We start from the raw sequence: 14929 nt of genomic DNA on the forward strand, positions 1-14929 counted from the left end.
AACTTGGCGTCTCTTCTCAGAAACTTAGAGTGCTATACTGCATTGAAGCAAGTTAAAGTTGTTGAGGTTTCAAAACTTAGCAGGAGGGTCATGTCACCCATGCCTCCCATACGGCTTCTAAGGACTCTAGGTGTATTCTAGGCACCAGACAGAGCTCATGTGGGCTGGAGATACTTTCACTCTGCTCTTTCCATCAGAATGAAAGAAGTCTCAGTTAGTTGACAACACCGCTGCTGCTGCTGCTGATTAAAAAGTGAGGCCAAGTTTCTTTAGCTGCGATCTCATGAATTACACTGCTTTTTAAAGGATTTTTTTTTTTTTGGCCAGTCCTGGGCCTTGGACTCAGGGCCTGAGCACTGTCCCTGGCTTCTTCCCGCTCAAGGCTAGCACTCTGCCACTTGAGCCACAGCGCCGCTTCTGGCCATTTTCTGTATATGTGGTGCTGGGGAATCGAACCTAGGGCCTCGTGTATCCGAGGCAGGCACTCTTGCCACTAGGCTATATCCCCAGCCCCTAAAGGATTTTTTTAGATGAGAAAAATAATGAAATGCAAGAACAAGATTACATTTCAGTAGAATTTAGGATGAGTGTTTTGCTCACTGTGTGTGTGTGCATGCACGTGCGCACACCGATTGATCCTTCTGGGGCTTGAATGCAGGGCCTGGGTGCCGTCCCTGAGCTCTTTTGCTCGAGGCTAGCGCTCTACCATTCAAGCCCCACACAGTGCCACTTTGATCTCTTTGGTGGTTAATTGGAGATAAGAGTCTCACAGACATTCTTTCTGGGGCTGACCTCAAGCCATGATCCTCAGATCTCAGCCGCTTGAACAGCTAGGATGACTGATGTGAGCCACTGGCATCCGGCTTGCTTACTTTTGAAAAGTCACTGCAGTATGCCTTTTCTCCAACATAGGCTTTGGAATTTAAGATTTGCAAAATGCGACCCTCGGCCAAGTCTCTTGTTTGCGGTGAGCATTGGAGCGGCAGGGCCAGCGGACGGTTTGCCTCTCTAGTGAGTGGCTGTGCTCTGCTAGTGAAGGTTTTCTCAGTTGTGCACAGCGTCCTGCATGTGGATGTGTACCGCTACTTGGGGACCCAGGACATCGTCAACATCAGAGACATCCTCATTGGAGAGGGCCATGCGGAGCTTTCAGAGGAGTCCTATGAGTCGAAAGTGAGTACCTCTGTCCTTGTCGGAGCACGGGTGCCTCTGCAGTGCCCAGGGAGAGGCGGGGAAGAGAAAATGAGTGTGGGCGGGAACACGTGTCTTCCTCTCTGAGGATTGTTAAGAGGGATGGCTAGATGGATGATGATGATGGTGGTGGTGGAGGTGGTGGACGACCGAGCCTCTGACCAAGGTCGGTGGGACTCTTTGTGACTTCTAGATCTCCCTGAGGCTGTGGTGGCTGGATATTACTTCCTAGTCAAGCCTTCCCCCCTTTAAAATGGAAATCAGTTTTGAAAGTGTTCTGTTGTATTGATTTGCTTCTTTTTAAATGGATTCTAAGAATTACTTGATAATGGTAGTTATTAATACAGTATTTTTCATACTTTAGAATTTATTTCAACTGTTTCTTTCAAAGTCAGTTGTAAAGTTACTTTCCTTGGTCTGAAAGTTTCAGAGGGCTCTGTGCTCGATGGTGAATCTCTTTGGTTGTGCCTCTGTAATTGCTGCTGTGGGTGAGGTTTGCAGGGAACTGGGAAAGGACGAGCAAAATAATAACCAGAGAGCTGGAAAATAAAAACTATGATGAGGTTCCCTGTGTAAAACACTCATCTTGTATTTTCTGATGACTAACACATAGTAAAGTGTTACTTCCTTTTGCTTGAGTTTTAAAGTAACCTTGATAGATGTATGTCTTGACCTACAGGTCAAAATATGAAATGTTTAGATTTGGTTGTAATACAGTGATTCTAGTACAATTTCTCTTTTAACAAAAGAAATCTTTCTTATTTTGTTCAGCAAAGCCACGAGGTCCTCAAGGGTCTGTTTTCTAAGTCAGTGGAGAATGTGGCGGATGGGCCTGTGTCTTCCCCGATGAAGGACGACGAGAAGTATCTGATCCGAGTTTTGCTGGAGAGCTTTTCTTCCAATAGACTGGGTGCTCCCAGCTGTAAGGTGGGGTGTATGGAACTGCGGGCTCATGGCCTAGAGGCTTGCTGTCGTGCTGCAGTCCAGCTTGGGGGCGGAGCCAGACATGAGGGCTTTCCGGAGGCCCAGGAGGCCCCCAGGCCTTGGAACGCAATCTTCCGGCCTCAGCCTCCTGAGTGCCGGCTTCAGGCTGTGCCACCATGCCTAGTTTTTAATACTCTTACTTTTCCTACAGGGAAGTCTGTATTTTTTTTAAAGAAAGAAAAGAAACCCTAGGGATTTTGCTCAGTGAGTGTTAGATTAAAAACCCTGACTAGTGGGGCTGGGAATATGGCCTAGTGGCAAGAGCGCTTATCTCCTACACATGAAGCTCTCGGTTCGATTCCCCAGCACCACATATATGGAAAACGGCCAGAAGGGGCGCTGTGGCTCAAGTGGCAGAGTGCTAGCCTTGAGCAGGAAGAAGCCAGGGACAGTGCTCAGGCCCTGAGTCCAAGGCCCAGGACTGGCCAAAAACAAAAACCCTGACTAGTCTTTTTTTTTTTTTTTTAAGCTTCTTTCCAAGGTTGCCAAGTGTGCTTTAGGGAATGCTGCCAGTCCAGGTTTTCTGCTGCTCAAGGGGCTTCTGGGCTGGGCAGAGGGGTTGGCACTGCCACCTGTCTGGAGAAGAAGGCTGGCTGGAAGTTCCTTCCTGTCCAGAGACCCCACTTGCATTGCCCCAGCCTTTGGCCCTGTCAGGGTTTCATGTGGAGCAGAGACGTAGAATTAGTCAGTTTCATTCCAGAAAAGGGACATGCGTGTGTGCGTGTACATGCACACACACACACACACACAGTGTGTCTTCCAGTGTGTCAGTCCTAGACTTGAACTCAGCGCTTGGGCCCTGTGCCTGAGCATTTTTATTCAAGGCTAGAGCTCTACCGCTTGAACCACAGCGTCATTTCTGGCTTTTTGATGTTGAGTTGAAGCTAAGAGGAGATGGAGGCATAGCTCGGGTGGTAGGGCATCAACCAGTGAGTGAACGCATCGGCTACTGAGTTTGAGTCCCAGTCTTGTACCAACAAGACCCCAAGGAATTGGAAGTAAGAGCCACACGGACTTTCCTTCCTTGGTTGGCGTTAAGCCACAGTCCTCAGACGTCAGTCTCCTGAGTGGCTAGGATTACAGGGGTGACCCATTGGCGCTCAGCGAGGGCTCCAGTTCAGGGCCTTGCGCGTCCTAGACAAGTGCTGCACCTCTAACTTGTGTACCCAGCCCTAAATACCTTTGTCTTTCTCTCCCGTTTTTAATTTATTTTCCTTCCTTCCTTCCTTCTCCGAGCCATGCTTCCAGCCCTCTTGCTGAGCTTGGAGGTGTAGCGCTCACAGAATGTGCTGACTTAGACTTTGTACCTGGTGGCGCGTGATGGGCTGCTGATGGCTCACATGTGTGCTCTGTGCGCAGGCCGTGCTCCACGGGCCCTTTAACCCGTATGAACTCAAGTGTCACAGTTTGACCAGGATATCCAAGTTCAGGTAGGAGTCAGTTAATTTCCCCATGAAAATTTTTCTCTGCTCCTTTATTATAGACTTCACCAGACTAATCCTTTCATTGTGTCTAAACTGCTGGATGCTTTCAACTCATCTTAATTTCCCCCTAGCTCCAAATCTAAGAGTTTCTCTCTTCCACGAAAGCAATTTACAGTTCACCTTTTTGTGTATCTTCCCTTGGAGATTTCATTTTTCCTATTCTAATCATAATTGAGACTCAGCGAGTCTGTACCTGTCCTGGTGTGGTTGGGGGGAGGGGTGACTCAGCGAGTCTGTGTCTGTCCTGGTGTGGTTGGGGGGAGGGGTGACTCAGCGAGTCTGTGCCTGTCCTGGTGTACTGGGGGGAGGGGTGACTCAGCGAGTCTGTGCCTGTCCTGGTGTAGTTGGGGGTGGTAGCCAGGATGGTAGCTCTGAGCAGCTGGGCGAGGTGGCTGTATTGTGGCAGTGGGGTTATCTGAGGTGTGGTTAATGCTAATTGAAAAGTTCAGGTAGCATCTGTCATTGTCACTAATCCTATGAATCCAGTGTGATTCTATGGAAAAGGAAACTAGTACTGACAACATAGGGTGGTGGGTGTCTTGATTGGGGCTATAGAACATCATGGAAGCATCTGGGGCCTGACCTCGCTTGGCAGGCCGTGTAGCTGTTAGGAGGAGTTGGAGATCTGATGACCGTGGAGGTGGTGTTTGCCAGGGCCCAGTGCTGGGGATTAAGGTGAGGTTGGCTACCCCCAAATCTGAGGGTTTGGATTTCTGAGCACTGAAGTAAGCTTTGGTTGAATTGGATGTGTGTCTGGGAGGGACTTGCAGACCCTGTGGCAGACGAGGGCAAAGCTTTCGGCTTCATCCACAAGCAGAGCGAAGCTTACTGTGATCGCTTGGAGGGCTGGGGCTCACCTGCGAGGGAGCGTGAGGACCTGAGTTCAGGTCCCAGTACCGTAAGAGAAGGCCGTCACGTAGGCCACCCCTGCCTTCTCCGGCTCCTCTCCATCACTCCGAGGAAGGCGGTGGGGAATTCCTGGGGGAGCCGTGGAAAATGCAGGTGCGCAGCCCCTGCCTTCCGCTGTTCTCTCCTGCACGAGCACTGGAGTTTGTGTGCAGAATACGAGGCCCTTGGCGTCGCTGAGGCCAGGGCAGGAGGGACCAGCGGGACAGCCAGGCTGCAGCTCAGCGGGGTCAGTGATGAGGGACGGGAAAGAATGCGTGCCCTGCAGAGTTGCTGCAACTCTGCTGCGGCTGAGAAGCAGCATAGGAAGAGCGGCCGCCCTGCGCTGAGCGCCCCCGCGGGACGCGGGTGACGGCCGTGTGGGGACAGCGGCCGCCCTGCGCTGAGCGCCCCCGCGGGACGCGGGTGACGGCCGTGTGGGGACAGGGCAAAGACAGGAGGAGCAAGTTTGAGCATCCTACTGTGCTGGTGGTTCAGAGGCAAGGAGAGATTGGGGCCACGTGGGGAGGTGGGGAGAGGGTGAGGGCGGGGTGAGGAGGGACTGTCTTCTTGAGCTGCGCGGTGCGGTGCGCTCCCGGCGGGCTGACCGGTGGAGCACTACCCCGTGTCCTGCCCGCCCTTTGCAGGTGTGTCTGGATCGAGAAGGAGAGCATCAACTCGGTGGTCATCAGCGATGCCCCTGCAGACCTGCGCCAGAGGATGCTGGTTGCAGCCTCACTCTCGGTCAACGCGACGGGTAAGCGGGGGCCTCCCCATTGGTCCTCTCTCCTTTCCCTTGACAGGCTGCTAAAATAAAAGATTACTTTATAATGAATGAACGAGTGCATTCGTTTCGGCTCCCATGCTACACGCTTGGGCTACTTTGTGAGTGTGCTCGCTGATAACGTCTAAGAAGTGGAACGTGCTTGCTTTTCTCTCATACAAGGACGTGGGGATTCGCTGAGTCCTTGACACTCAGTTATGCAGCACACTTGCCTAGAGAATAAGTCCAAGATTTGCTGTCTGGGAAAACCCAGTAGTCTAATGAGGTGAAGCGGCAGGAAAGAGCAACTAAAGGAGCTATTCCTCCAGGGAGTCAAGGCCCGCACCGCCTCGTGAGATGCGTGTCTAGAGAGCGTGTGAGCTGAGTGGTGGGTGACCCCGCGGCAGGCAGGCAGGCCCGGAGGAGGGGGCTCCGCGGGCAGCAGGAGGGGTGGGCCTGGCACTCACCCGCGTCTCCCGTGCAACAGGGTCCACCATGCTCCTGAGGGAGACCTCCCTGATGCCGCACATCCCCGGGCTCCCGGCGCTGCTCAGCATGCTCTTCGCGCCCGTGATGGAGCTGAGGTAGAGAGCAGGCCTCCCTCGGTCCGCGCAGGGACTTGGGCAAAGTGGAAACCTCTCCCAGAGAGAAGCATCTGCAGAAGGGTGTGGCTCTGTGTGGGCGCGTGCACGCGTGTGGGCACTCGCTGCTTCTAGGACTTGAACTCGGGGCCTGGGCACTGTCTCCAGCCTCCCCCTCCCCCATTTCCTGGAGTTCCTTCCCATACTTAAATGATCAGAGGCACGCAGGCCTTGCGCTGTGTGTTCACCCCCTAGAGCACCCTCATTTCTGTCCCTGAGTTGCTTGGGGCTAGCATACTACCACGTGGGCCACAGCTCCACTTGTGGCTTTTTTGCTGGTCAACTGGAGATAGGAGTCTCAGGAACTTTCCTGCCCTTGGCTGGCTTCAAACCACAATCCTCAGCTCTCAGAGTAGCTGGGACTACAGGCGTGTGCGGGCACTGGTGCCTGGCTGGCTGCAGTGTTTTGACTTTCCCTGGCTACACTGTGATGCAGTCTTGATACCACTGATACATACGTGGACCTCTCTTTTTTGTTGTTTTTTTTTAAGCTTTCTGGTGGTGCAAAAGCAATTCTTGTTTAGTAGAAACCATGCTTCAGTTTTTTGTTTTTTTTTTGCCAGTCCTGGGCCTTGGACTCAGGGCCTGAGCACTGTCCCTGGCTTCTTTTTGCTCAAGGCCAGCACTCTGCCACTTGAGCCACAGCGCCACTTCTGGCCATTTTCTGTATATGTGGTGCTGGGGAATCGAACCCAGGGCTTCATGTATACGAGGCAAGCACTCTTGCCACTAGGCCATATCCCCAGCCCCATGCTTCAGTTTTGAGCTCTACCGTGTCCCTGGGCCTGCCGCCTGCCGGCACCGCGGGGGGAGGGGAACACCGTCCTCCACGGCATTCTGTGTAGATGAGTGGGGCTCAGGTCAGGACCCTCGGTGCGTTTCCACCTTAGGGTGCTCACCTCCCTCAGCAGGGGCTCTTCCCATGGGAACTAGGCTGACGCGAGGTGCACTGTCAGCTCATTGTCGTTTTTGTGCCAAGGCTGAGTGGGGATTTTCTTTTCAAGGGACTTTATTGAGAATTGTGCAGGGACAGCCATCTAATAAGGTGTTACTTGAGCACTGGGTGCTTCAGAGCCTTCTCTGGGTGGAGCACTGCACTAGGCAGCTTTGGCTGCTGCGGTGACAAAATAGTGAAGAGCAACAAAGGCGGAAGGACTTAATGTGGCTGTGGTTTCAGAGGTTTCCTTCAGAAATCCCCCCAATGAAAAGCAAGCCCATTCAGAGCTATTCAAAAATAAAGCAAAGAAATTGTATGGTAATTCTTTTCATTAACTCATCTGCGAAAATGAGATAGTAATTAATGTTAATAGTGGGTTAATACAGGTCCTTAACTGTCATTGTAACAATACCTATTTCTATGTAAAAACCAGAGGAAATACACAAATGAAATGAGTTGCTATGTTAGGCATAATGGAGGATACTTTATTAGTCAATTCTTGGGTGCTAAAATGTTTCTTGAAGGTTGTGAAATGCTGAACTTCTCTCACCGTGTTTCACTCAGGGTGGATCGTGAGGGCAGATGCTATACTGGTGTCCTGTGTGGTTTGGGATGGAGTCCAACCACGGAGGCCCCTATACTGCCTGAGCATGACATGGAGCTGGCCTTCGACGTGCAGTTCAGCGTGGAGGATATCGTTGAGGTTGGTGGGATGGTTCTTCACAGAGCTCACCATTCCTGATTCCTGTTGCTTTCACGCTTGTGACGTTGTGTCTTCCCGGTGCCCTCTTGCCCTGCCGGTGCAGGAGTGCTCCTTCCTGGCCTCGGCCGCCTCTGCTCCATGAGGCGCCGCTGCCTGATCACTGATGCTGGGCTTTCTCGTTCGGTGTCTCCGGGTCTCACAAAGCAGGGAAAACCTGAGAAGCTGCTCCATGATCAAGGAGCACAAGTCCACGGTGGTGCCGGGAGCTGGGTACTAGAGCAGCAGTGGGATGGGCATGACACAGCAGGTCAGAGTCAGACAGCTGGGTGGGGTTCATCGCTGTCCCCGAGTCGGCTTCCAGTTGTGTAAGGAGTAAGGCGTGCTGTAAGGAGTGTAAGGACATGTCAGGAGTGCCGACATGGCCATGGAACTGTCTTGTCCTCCTGCAACTCTGAGGTAAACCTAACACTTCAAAAATGGAAAGTTAAAAGAGGTATGGCGACAGCAGCTGGCAGAGCAGGACACTGGAACCAGTGCATCCCAAGCGTCATCCGCAAAGCCAGAGTGGCAGGGCGCCGGCCACGGCTGTGTCACCCGTCACCCACAAGAGGGACCGGGAGAAGTGTCTTTACACTACTACACAAGCTACACCTTGTGTGTGGATGCCTGACTTTTTTCTGTTATTTCTTAAATTAGAATAATGAATGACATGGTAAAAGCCATAGGTGCACGTACTTAACACTGAAACAGAAAGGGACAGGAAAGCAAACCACGCACTGTGGGGGTGGCAGGGCCCCGCAGGAGGGCATGGTTAACAAGGAGGAGCCGTGGGGATGAATGTGGGCCAAGTGGTTTATTTGCATGTGTAAAAAACGGGACTGTGCAAGCTGTTGAAATTGTCTTAAGAACTGGGAGTTGGGGAGGGGCAAACGTGTGGGTATGTCACCGCGAAACTCTCCTACATAACTAACATACATGGTAATGATTATTGGTATTATTTCTTCTGGTATAATAATTCTACAAGAATTACTCATCCCATACTGATGTCAGTCATAGAAAGTCATTCTGAATGCTATAAATTGTTACTGTGGGATAAAACTCAGCTATGTGGAGTGGAGCTATGTGAATATTTTTTTCTTTTTGCCTGTCCTGGGGCTTGAACTCAGGGCCTGAGCACTGTCCCTGGCTGCTGCTGCTGCTTCCTTTTTTTTTTTTTTTTTTTTTTGTATTTTAGCTGTGCTTTTTTTTTTTTTTTTTACAGTGCACATGCATTAATTCTGTGGCAAAATGTTTTAAACATTTATCAGAGAAGATGGTAATTTATGAAATTAGGTTCTGCTAATAAATTTTGAAGACTGAGCAACACAGCAGTCATGGTGACCTTGACAGACACATTTGAATATAAGAAGCAAAATCTGAGTGAAACTGATGGAAGTACCTCAAAATGTTGAGCACTGAGTTTCTGTATGACCCCTGCCTTCTTTTTGCTCGAGGCTAGCACGCTACCTCTTGAGCCACAGGGACCCTTCTGGCCTTTTCTGTATATGTGGTGCTGGGGAATCGAACCCAGAGCTTCATGGATGCGAGGCAAGCACTCTACCACTAGGCCACGTTCCCATCCCCTTATGTGGATATTTATGTCACCGTTTATTTGTAGATCAATATTCTCAGAGCTTCTATCAACAAACTGGTGTGTGATGGACCAAATGGATCCAGGTATCTCGGACCAGAAAGAATTGTGCAGTTACAGGATAATGCTCGTCAGAAACTTCTAGGGTAAGTCGTGCAACGAGGCAGACTTCTACAGAGCTGCCGAGATGGTGGGTGTTTAGAAGCTTGTAGGAAGCCTGTCAGATCAGCTGCTTCACGTGAGCCTCCAGAGCCAGGGCAGCCCCTGGGGTTGTTGGGGTGTTCACCCCACAGGGTTCAGCAGGCAGGGGAGAGGGGCAGCTCTAGGACAGCGTGCTGGAAGGGTCATTTGGATGGCAGGGTAGGGCACAGGGCCACAGTGAGTGGGCACCACGGGGCAGGAGGAGGCAGTGGGGCCTGGGCTCTGAAGGCGGGCAGGCCCACTTGACACCCAGCCAGAGGGAAGGGGTGCCCATTGTAGGCCATGAGCCAGAGTCAGCTTGGAGGACCGGAGGAGCCTGAGGGGATGGGCACAGTCAGGAGGGGCCACGAAGGTGCCCCACACCCAGGGCAGCGCCCCATCTGCGAGCCAGTGTCCCCGGCAGGGTGCCAGCCCTGCTGCCCTGTAGCCCCATGCTGACTGAGAGCGGGAGCCACGACGGAACGATGCCATGTGCACCCGCAGGGACGCTGTTCTTCCCCGACCCCGGGGGGCTTCATTCATTCAACAGGGCCTTCCACAGGTACTGAGCATATGAAAATGCTGCCTCAGCAAGTGTGGGAAAGGCCAAGTCTGCTTTCTCTCCTCACTTGCTTTGCAAATACAAATGTTTTTTTTTTTGGTTTTGTTTTTGTTGCCAGTCCTGGGGCTTGAACTCAGGGCTTCAGCACTGCCCCTGGCTTCCTTTTGCTCAAGGCTAGTGCTCTACGAGACTTGAGCCACAGCGCCACTTCCAGTTTTCTGGTGGTTGATTGGAGATAAGAGTCTCATGGACTTTCCTGCCCAGGCTGGCTTTGAACTGCGATTCTCAGATCTCAGCCTCCTAAGTTGCTAGTGTACAGGCGTGAACCACCAGCACCTGGCTCTTCACACTGTTTTTTTTTTTATAGTTTTCAGTATGTAATTCTTAGGCTTTTCTTAAATTATTTTTAAGTCTTTTAGTTTCTTTGATGCTGTTGGAATGAAATTTTTAAATTTTAGTTTTGAGTTGCTCATTTCTAGAAAGGCTTTTGTATGGTGCTCTCTTCTATGATCTTACAAACTCATCTGTCCGTGTTCATGGTTCTTGTAGGCACTTTGGGATTTCCTACATTCATCATTATTCTGCTTCTCATTTTCAGGTCTGTTTTGTCTCCTATAAATACAGTTACTTTGGCTCTCCTTGCATGGCCCATCTTTTTCTGTCCTTTTACTTGCACTTTTCTGAAGGTCTTTAACTCCGTCTTCCTTATCCCTGCTGTCTTCTTCTACTAAGAGATCTTTTGTTGCGCGTGTGGTTGTGTGCTTGCTTTGCTTTTGTACAGTGTGGAACGTAACCTGATGTGTCTATGTGGCTGGTTCTGCCCCTGCTCTCTGAGGCTCTGCTCAGTTTCCCTTCTGCTTTCCCTCTCCGTTCTTGAGACTGGATAATTACTATAGGTCTGTCCTTAAGTGCCGGGCTTGCTTTACTTCCCCTTTGCTTGGGGGTCCTGGGCTCGTCCGCCCCTTCCTGGGTGGTCCTTTATCACTCTCACGTGGGAGCAATGGCCACGGGTAGCCTCGGTTAGTGTGTGGTCGCAGGGTGCCCCAAACCCGCCAAGGAAGACACGGATGCGTGGGTCCCTGGAGAAAGCCTCAGGGGCGTTCTGGTTTATTCAAAGGAGGAGCCAACAGATATACCCCCAAAGGCGGGCACAGGAGAGGGGCCACTGGTTGGTCACAAGGACTATTCCTCAGGTGATGTCACGGGACTTCCTTTATGGGCAGAGACCCAGCCCCCCAAGGCCTGGGTTCTGGGTCCCCATCAGACACGTGCTCGCCCCCAGGGGCGGGGGCTTCTCTTCCTGTCAAAGGCGGAAGGAGAGGGGACAGGCTAAAGCCCGCTGTGCCCTCTTAAAGGCGCAGCTGTCCCCAACACTTAAGTTTACTGAGTTTTAAAAGTTAGGACAACTGGGAGTTTTCTGGTTCAGTTATTGTACTTTTTATTTTAGAATTTCTATTTTTTATAGTTTTATTGAGGCCCTCTTTGAGTCATAAGGGCCACATTTTCTTGTACGTCTCTAATCATGCCTTGCCATCATTCTCTAGACCTTTCTGCAGTGGCTGCTCTGAGGTCTTAGTGTGGGGAGCCTCATCTAGGCCAGTTCAGCTTCTGTCACTGCTCCTTTTTTCTGAGTAGGGCCACATGCTCTTGTATGACACATGTCTCCTAATTTTTGTTGACAATTGGGCATTTAATGTAATATGCCTAACACTTCCCAGGTTTTTTTGTATTCCTTTTTTTATTGATTTTTTTTTTGCCAGTCCTGGGCCTTGGACTCAGGGCCTGAGCACTGTCCCTGGCTTCTTTTTGCTCAAGGCTAGCACTCTGCCACTTGAGCCACAGTACCACTTCCAGCTTTTTCTGTGTATGTGGTGCTGAGGAATCGAGCCCACGGCTTCATGCTTGCTAGGCAAGCGTTCTACCTCTAAGCTCCATTTAAGTCAGAGTACTGTTTTTTAATAATGCATAATAAAGTTAACTTGTTTTTCTTAATTGTAGCCTGTTCTGTCAGTTGAAGCCTAGAGAGAAGATTATTCCCAAGTGGCACGAAAAGCCCTATGAGTGGAACCAGGTGAGTGAGAAGCGTCTGTGTGTGGACGTGGAGAAGGCGGCTGGGTGGGAACAGGCTTGGAAGCAGGGCCGGCTCGCGGGTGGGAACACGAGTCCGGGCAGGGTGGGCGGCACGGTGGTGATGGGGGAGGCCACGGAGCAGAGGGGCGTGTCTGCTCTTCGTTCTCCATGGAACACCTTGGAAAAGTGCATTTAGAAAAGACAAGTGGAGTGTCTGGATGGACTGCCGTGTCATTCGCAGTTCTGAGGCCGCCCGGTAGCTTTAGGTTGCTCGGTTATTTTCATCTATATGATAGAAGGCCGGCTTAGGAATAGCAGGCGTTTGTTTCTCACAGCTCTGGAGGCTGAGATCAGGGTGCTAGCAGAGCTGGTTCTGAGGGTTTGCAGACAGCCACCTTCTGGCTACATCATCGTGCGACAGAGTGTCCATGAGACCTCTGGTGTCTGAGAATGTTCACCCCATTATGGAGCTGTTCTGGGGTTCCCCACTCTCAGAATGCATCACTTTTCAGAGGCCCTGTGCCTCCTGATACATCGCACCGAGGTCTGTGTGTCAGCAGTGATGAAGAAAGGTAGAGCCTGCCTTTGTCCCCGTGCTAATTCCTCTCTATGAGGTGTGCAAAAGTGAGCAAGATGTAGTTTCAGAGAAAGGAATGGAGGCAGGAGTGTAAATGCTTTAGTTGTGGCGCCAGAGGTGTCTTCACAAGCCAACCCGGCAGTGGCTCCTCACCTCTGTGGCAGCCAGGCCCCGCGGTGTCCCTCAGGAAGCTGCTTCTCCCGAGGGTCTTCCACCCCGCCCCCGTCTTCGCGGCACGGAGCAGTGCACGGAGCCGCCACGCTACTTACTCAGCCAGGGTGTCTCCTGAAGTTGCCTTTTAGTGGGAAGTACTTTGAAGTTGGTATGTTTTAGAGAACTTTGTGCTTTAAATAAATATACTGGAAGTGTTTAAAAAAACAACAGTGAGGGCTGGTGGAGTGGTTCAGGGGGAGTTCAAACTCCAGTGTCACGGAAAAGAATGTTGGAAAAACACTGTTACTAGTTCCTGTTCCTGTTTCCCAGCCAGTGTAGGAGATTTCTCAGTAAAGCTTACCTTATTACGATTTGAAAACAAACGACCAGATACGTAGTGTGGGAGCAAACATAGAGTTGAAAAGTAGACCCCCCTTTCCTGCCGTATTGCATGCGTGTGTGCATAGTTTTATTCGTGTGATGGCTAGCTGGGCCGCCGCAGAGCCTGACTGGTCCTTTTGTCTGCCCATTAGGTTGATCCAAAGCTGGTCATGGAGCAGGCTGGCCGGGAAGGCAGCCGAGGGAAGAATACTTTTCTCTACCAGCTTCACAAGCTCCTGGTGCTCAGTCCCTAAATGTGGGCAGCCGCCCGCAGCCGCCCCGGGAAGCCGTGGTGCTCTGCACCCGCTTCCCGAGCCCAGAGTCTTCTCCAACCTCGGCCTCTGCCTGGCGTGGAGGTCGAAGCGAGGACGCACAGCACCGGCTTTCCGAGAATGCTTTTGGAAAAAGTTGTTAGGAAAGAAGACGTCGTTTAGGCAAAAGCTGCATTGTGCTTTCCGTGTGTGACCGTCGTGGAAGTAGCCAGGCACACGCAGCCCGGCTCCAGAGTGCGCATGCTCATTCCTGCCTGTCACTGGCAGGGCTAGCCCTGGGGCGGAGCAGAGCTTCTGAGCCCTGGGACTGAGAGCCGGCCTGGGCGCATACACGCGTGGTTTCTTAAAACCACGTGGCCTTTTCTGACCTTCGTTTTTCATGAGGAAAATTTTGGGTAGACCTTCATTTCAGTTTATGTATATGTAGGACTTTTTGTTATGTTACAGTTTTTTTGTCCATGTTTTGGAAATCAGAAAGATGACCTGGCAACTTGCATATATCTCTTAATAAAAGTTAAGATGTGTCTGGTAGTTTGGGTCAGATATTACTATATGTCTTGGTCTAAAAAGATTTGAGTTTATAAAACCTCGGAAGGGATACAGACCTCTTTTTTTTTTTTTTTGGCCAGTCCTGGGGCTTGGGACTCAGGGCCTGAGCACTGTCCCTGCACTTCTTTTTACTCAAGGCTAGCACTCTGCCACTTGAGCCACATTCCCAGCCCTGCAGACAAGAGGTCACCTCTTGGAAGGAGCAAGATAGTAGATTTGAGACACCCAGCACTTACCAGCTGCTCTTTGAGGTAAAATCAAAGCAATTGGAGACAGCTGTTAGAGACCTAAAATCCTAGCAGCATTTGGGAAGCTGAGACAGGAGAATCAAAAGCTCAGGGCTTTTCCCTGGGATACCTAGTTGATCCTGTCTAACAAAAAAAATTGCATTTACTCATTCAGATGGGTGACGGGGAAAAGCTCACTGATGAGCAGGTAGAGACCTGGAAATACCCAGAGACTTGGGTGGTGGGGCGGCAAAACAGCCTGAGCCTGCACTGCGTTGCAGAGGGCGGAGGAAGGTGAGAGGAAGAAGAGGCTGCCCCCCGTCGCGTAGGACACAGCCCTGTGCAGTTGAGACAGGGCCTGGGTCGCACAGCACGCCAGCCTTGGGGAGGCTTCTCCCCATACGTGCTTGGAAACAGCTGTTTCCTGAACTTCCGAACGTCAAAGCCCGCCCCCCCCCCCCCCCGCATCTCCCTGCCCTCAGGGAGCCTGCAGCAAATACAGATAGACTGAGCCAGTCGGCTTTTGCCCTAAGAGTCAGTTTGATATAGACCAAGAGCCCCCAAACCAAAACCTCCAAGAGCAGTGGGTGGGTGAAGAAACTGGAATGTGCGTGCGTGAGTATAGGGGGAGCAGATTCAAAAGTTCCCAGAAGCAAGTGACAATGGAAGCACAGTAGACCAGAACGTGAGACAGCGAGGTAGTACTAAGAGACAAGTTTCCAGCTACGTGAGCCTACGTC

At 51.2% G+C, this 14929-nt stretch overlaps 1 protein-coding gene across 1 annotated transcript in view; it reads left to right on the forward strand.

Annotated features, from left to right (window-relative positions):
• The window catches only part of Tdrd9 (tudor domain containing 9), a 65699-nt gene extending 52278 nt beyond the window's left edge, over positions 1-13421 (forward strand). Inside the window, exons 28-36 of the mRNA XM_048362031.1 lie at positions 913-1173; positions 1963-2118; positions 3535-3605; positions 5192-5301; positions 5795-5891; positions 7450-7588; positions 9246-9364; positions 11959-12031; positions 13294-13421. Of these exons, the coding sequence (XP_048217988.1) occupies positions 913-1173; positions 1963-2118; positions 3535-3605; positions 5192-5301; positions 5795-5891; positions 7450-7588; positions 9246-9364; positions 11959-12031; positions 13294-13395 (1128 nt within the window). The 3' untranslated portion in view covers positions 13396-13421. The remainder of the gene's footprint in view (positions 1-912; positions 1174-1962; positions 2119-3534; positions 3606-5191; positions 5302-5794; positions 5892-7449; positions 7589-9245; positions 9365-11958; positions 12032-13293) is intronic.
• The last annotated feature ends 1508 nt before the right edge of the window (positions 13422-14929 follow it).

This window comes from Perognathus longimembris, chromosome 14 (genome assembly GCF_023159225.1).
Source record: "Perognathus longimembris pacificus isolate PPM17 chromosome 14, ASM2315922v1, whole genome shotgun sequence".
Lineage (NCBI taxonomy): Eukaryota > Metazoa > Chordata > Mammalia > Rodentia > Heteromyidae > Perognathus > Perognathus longimembris.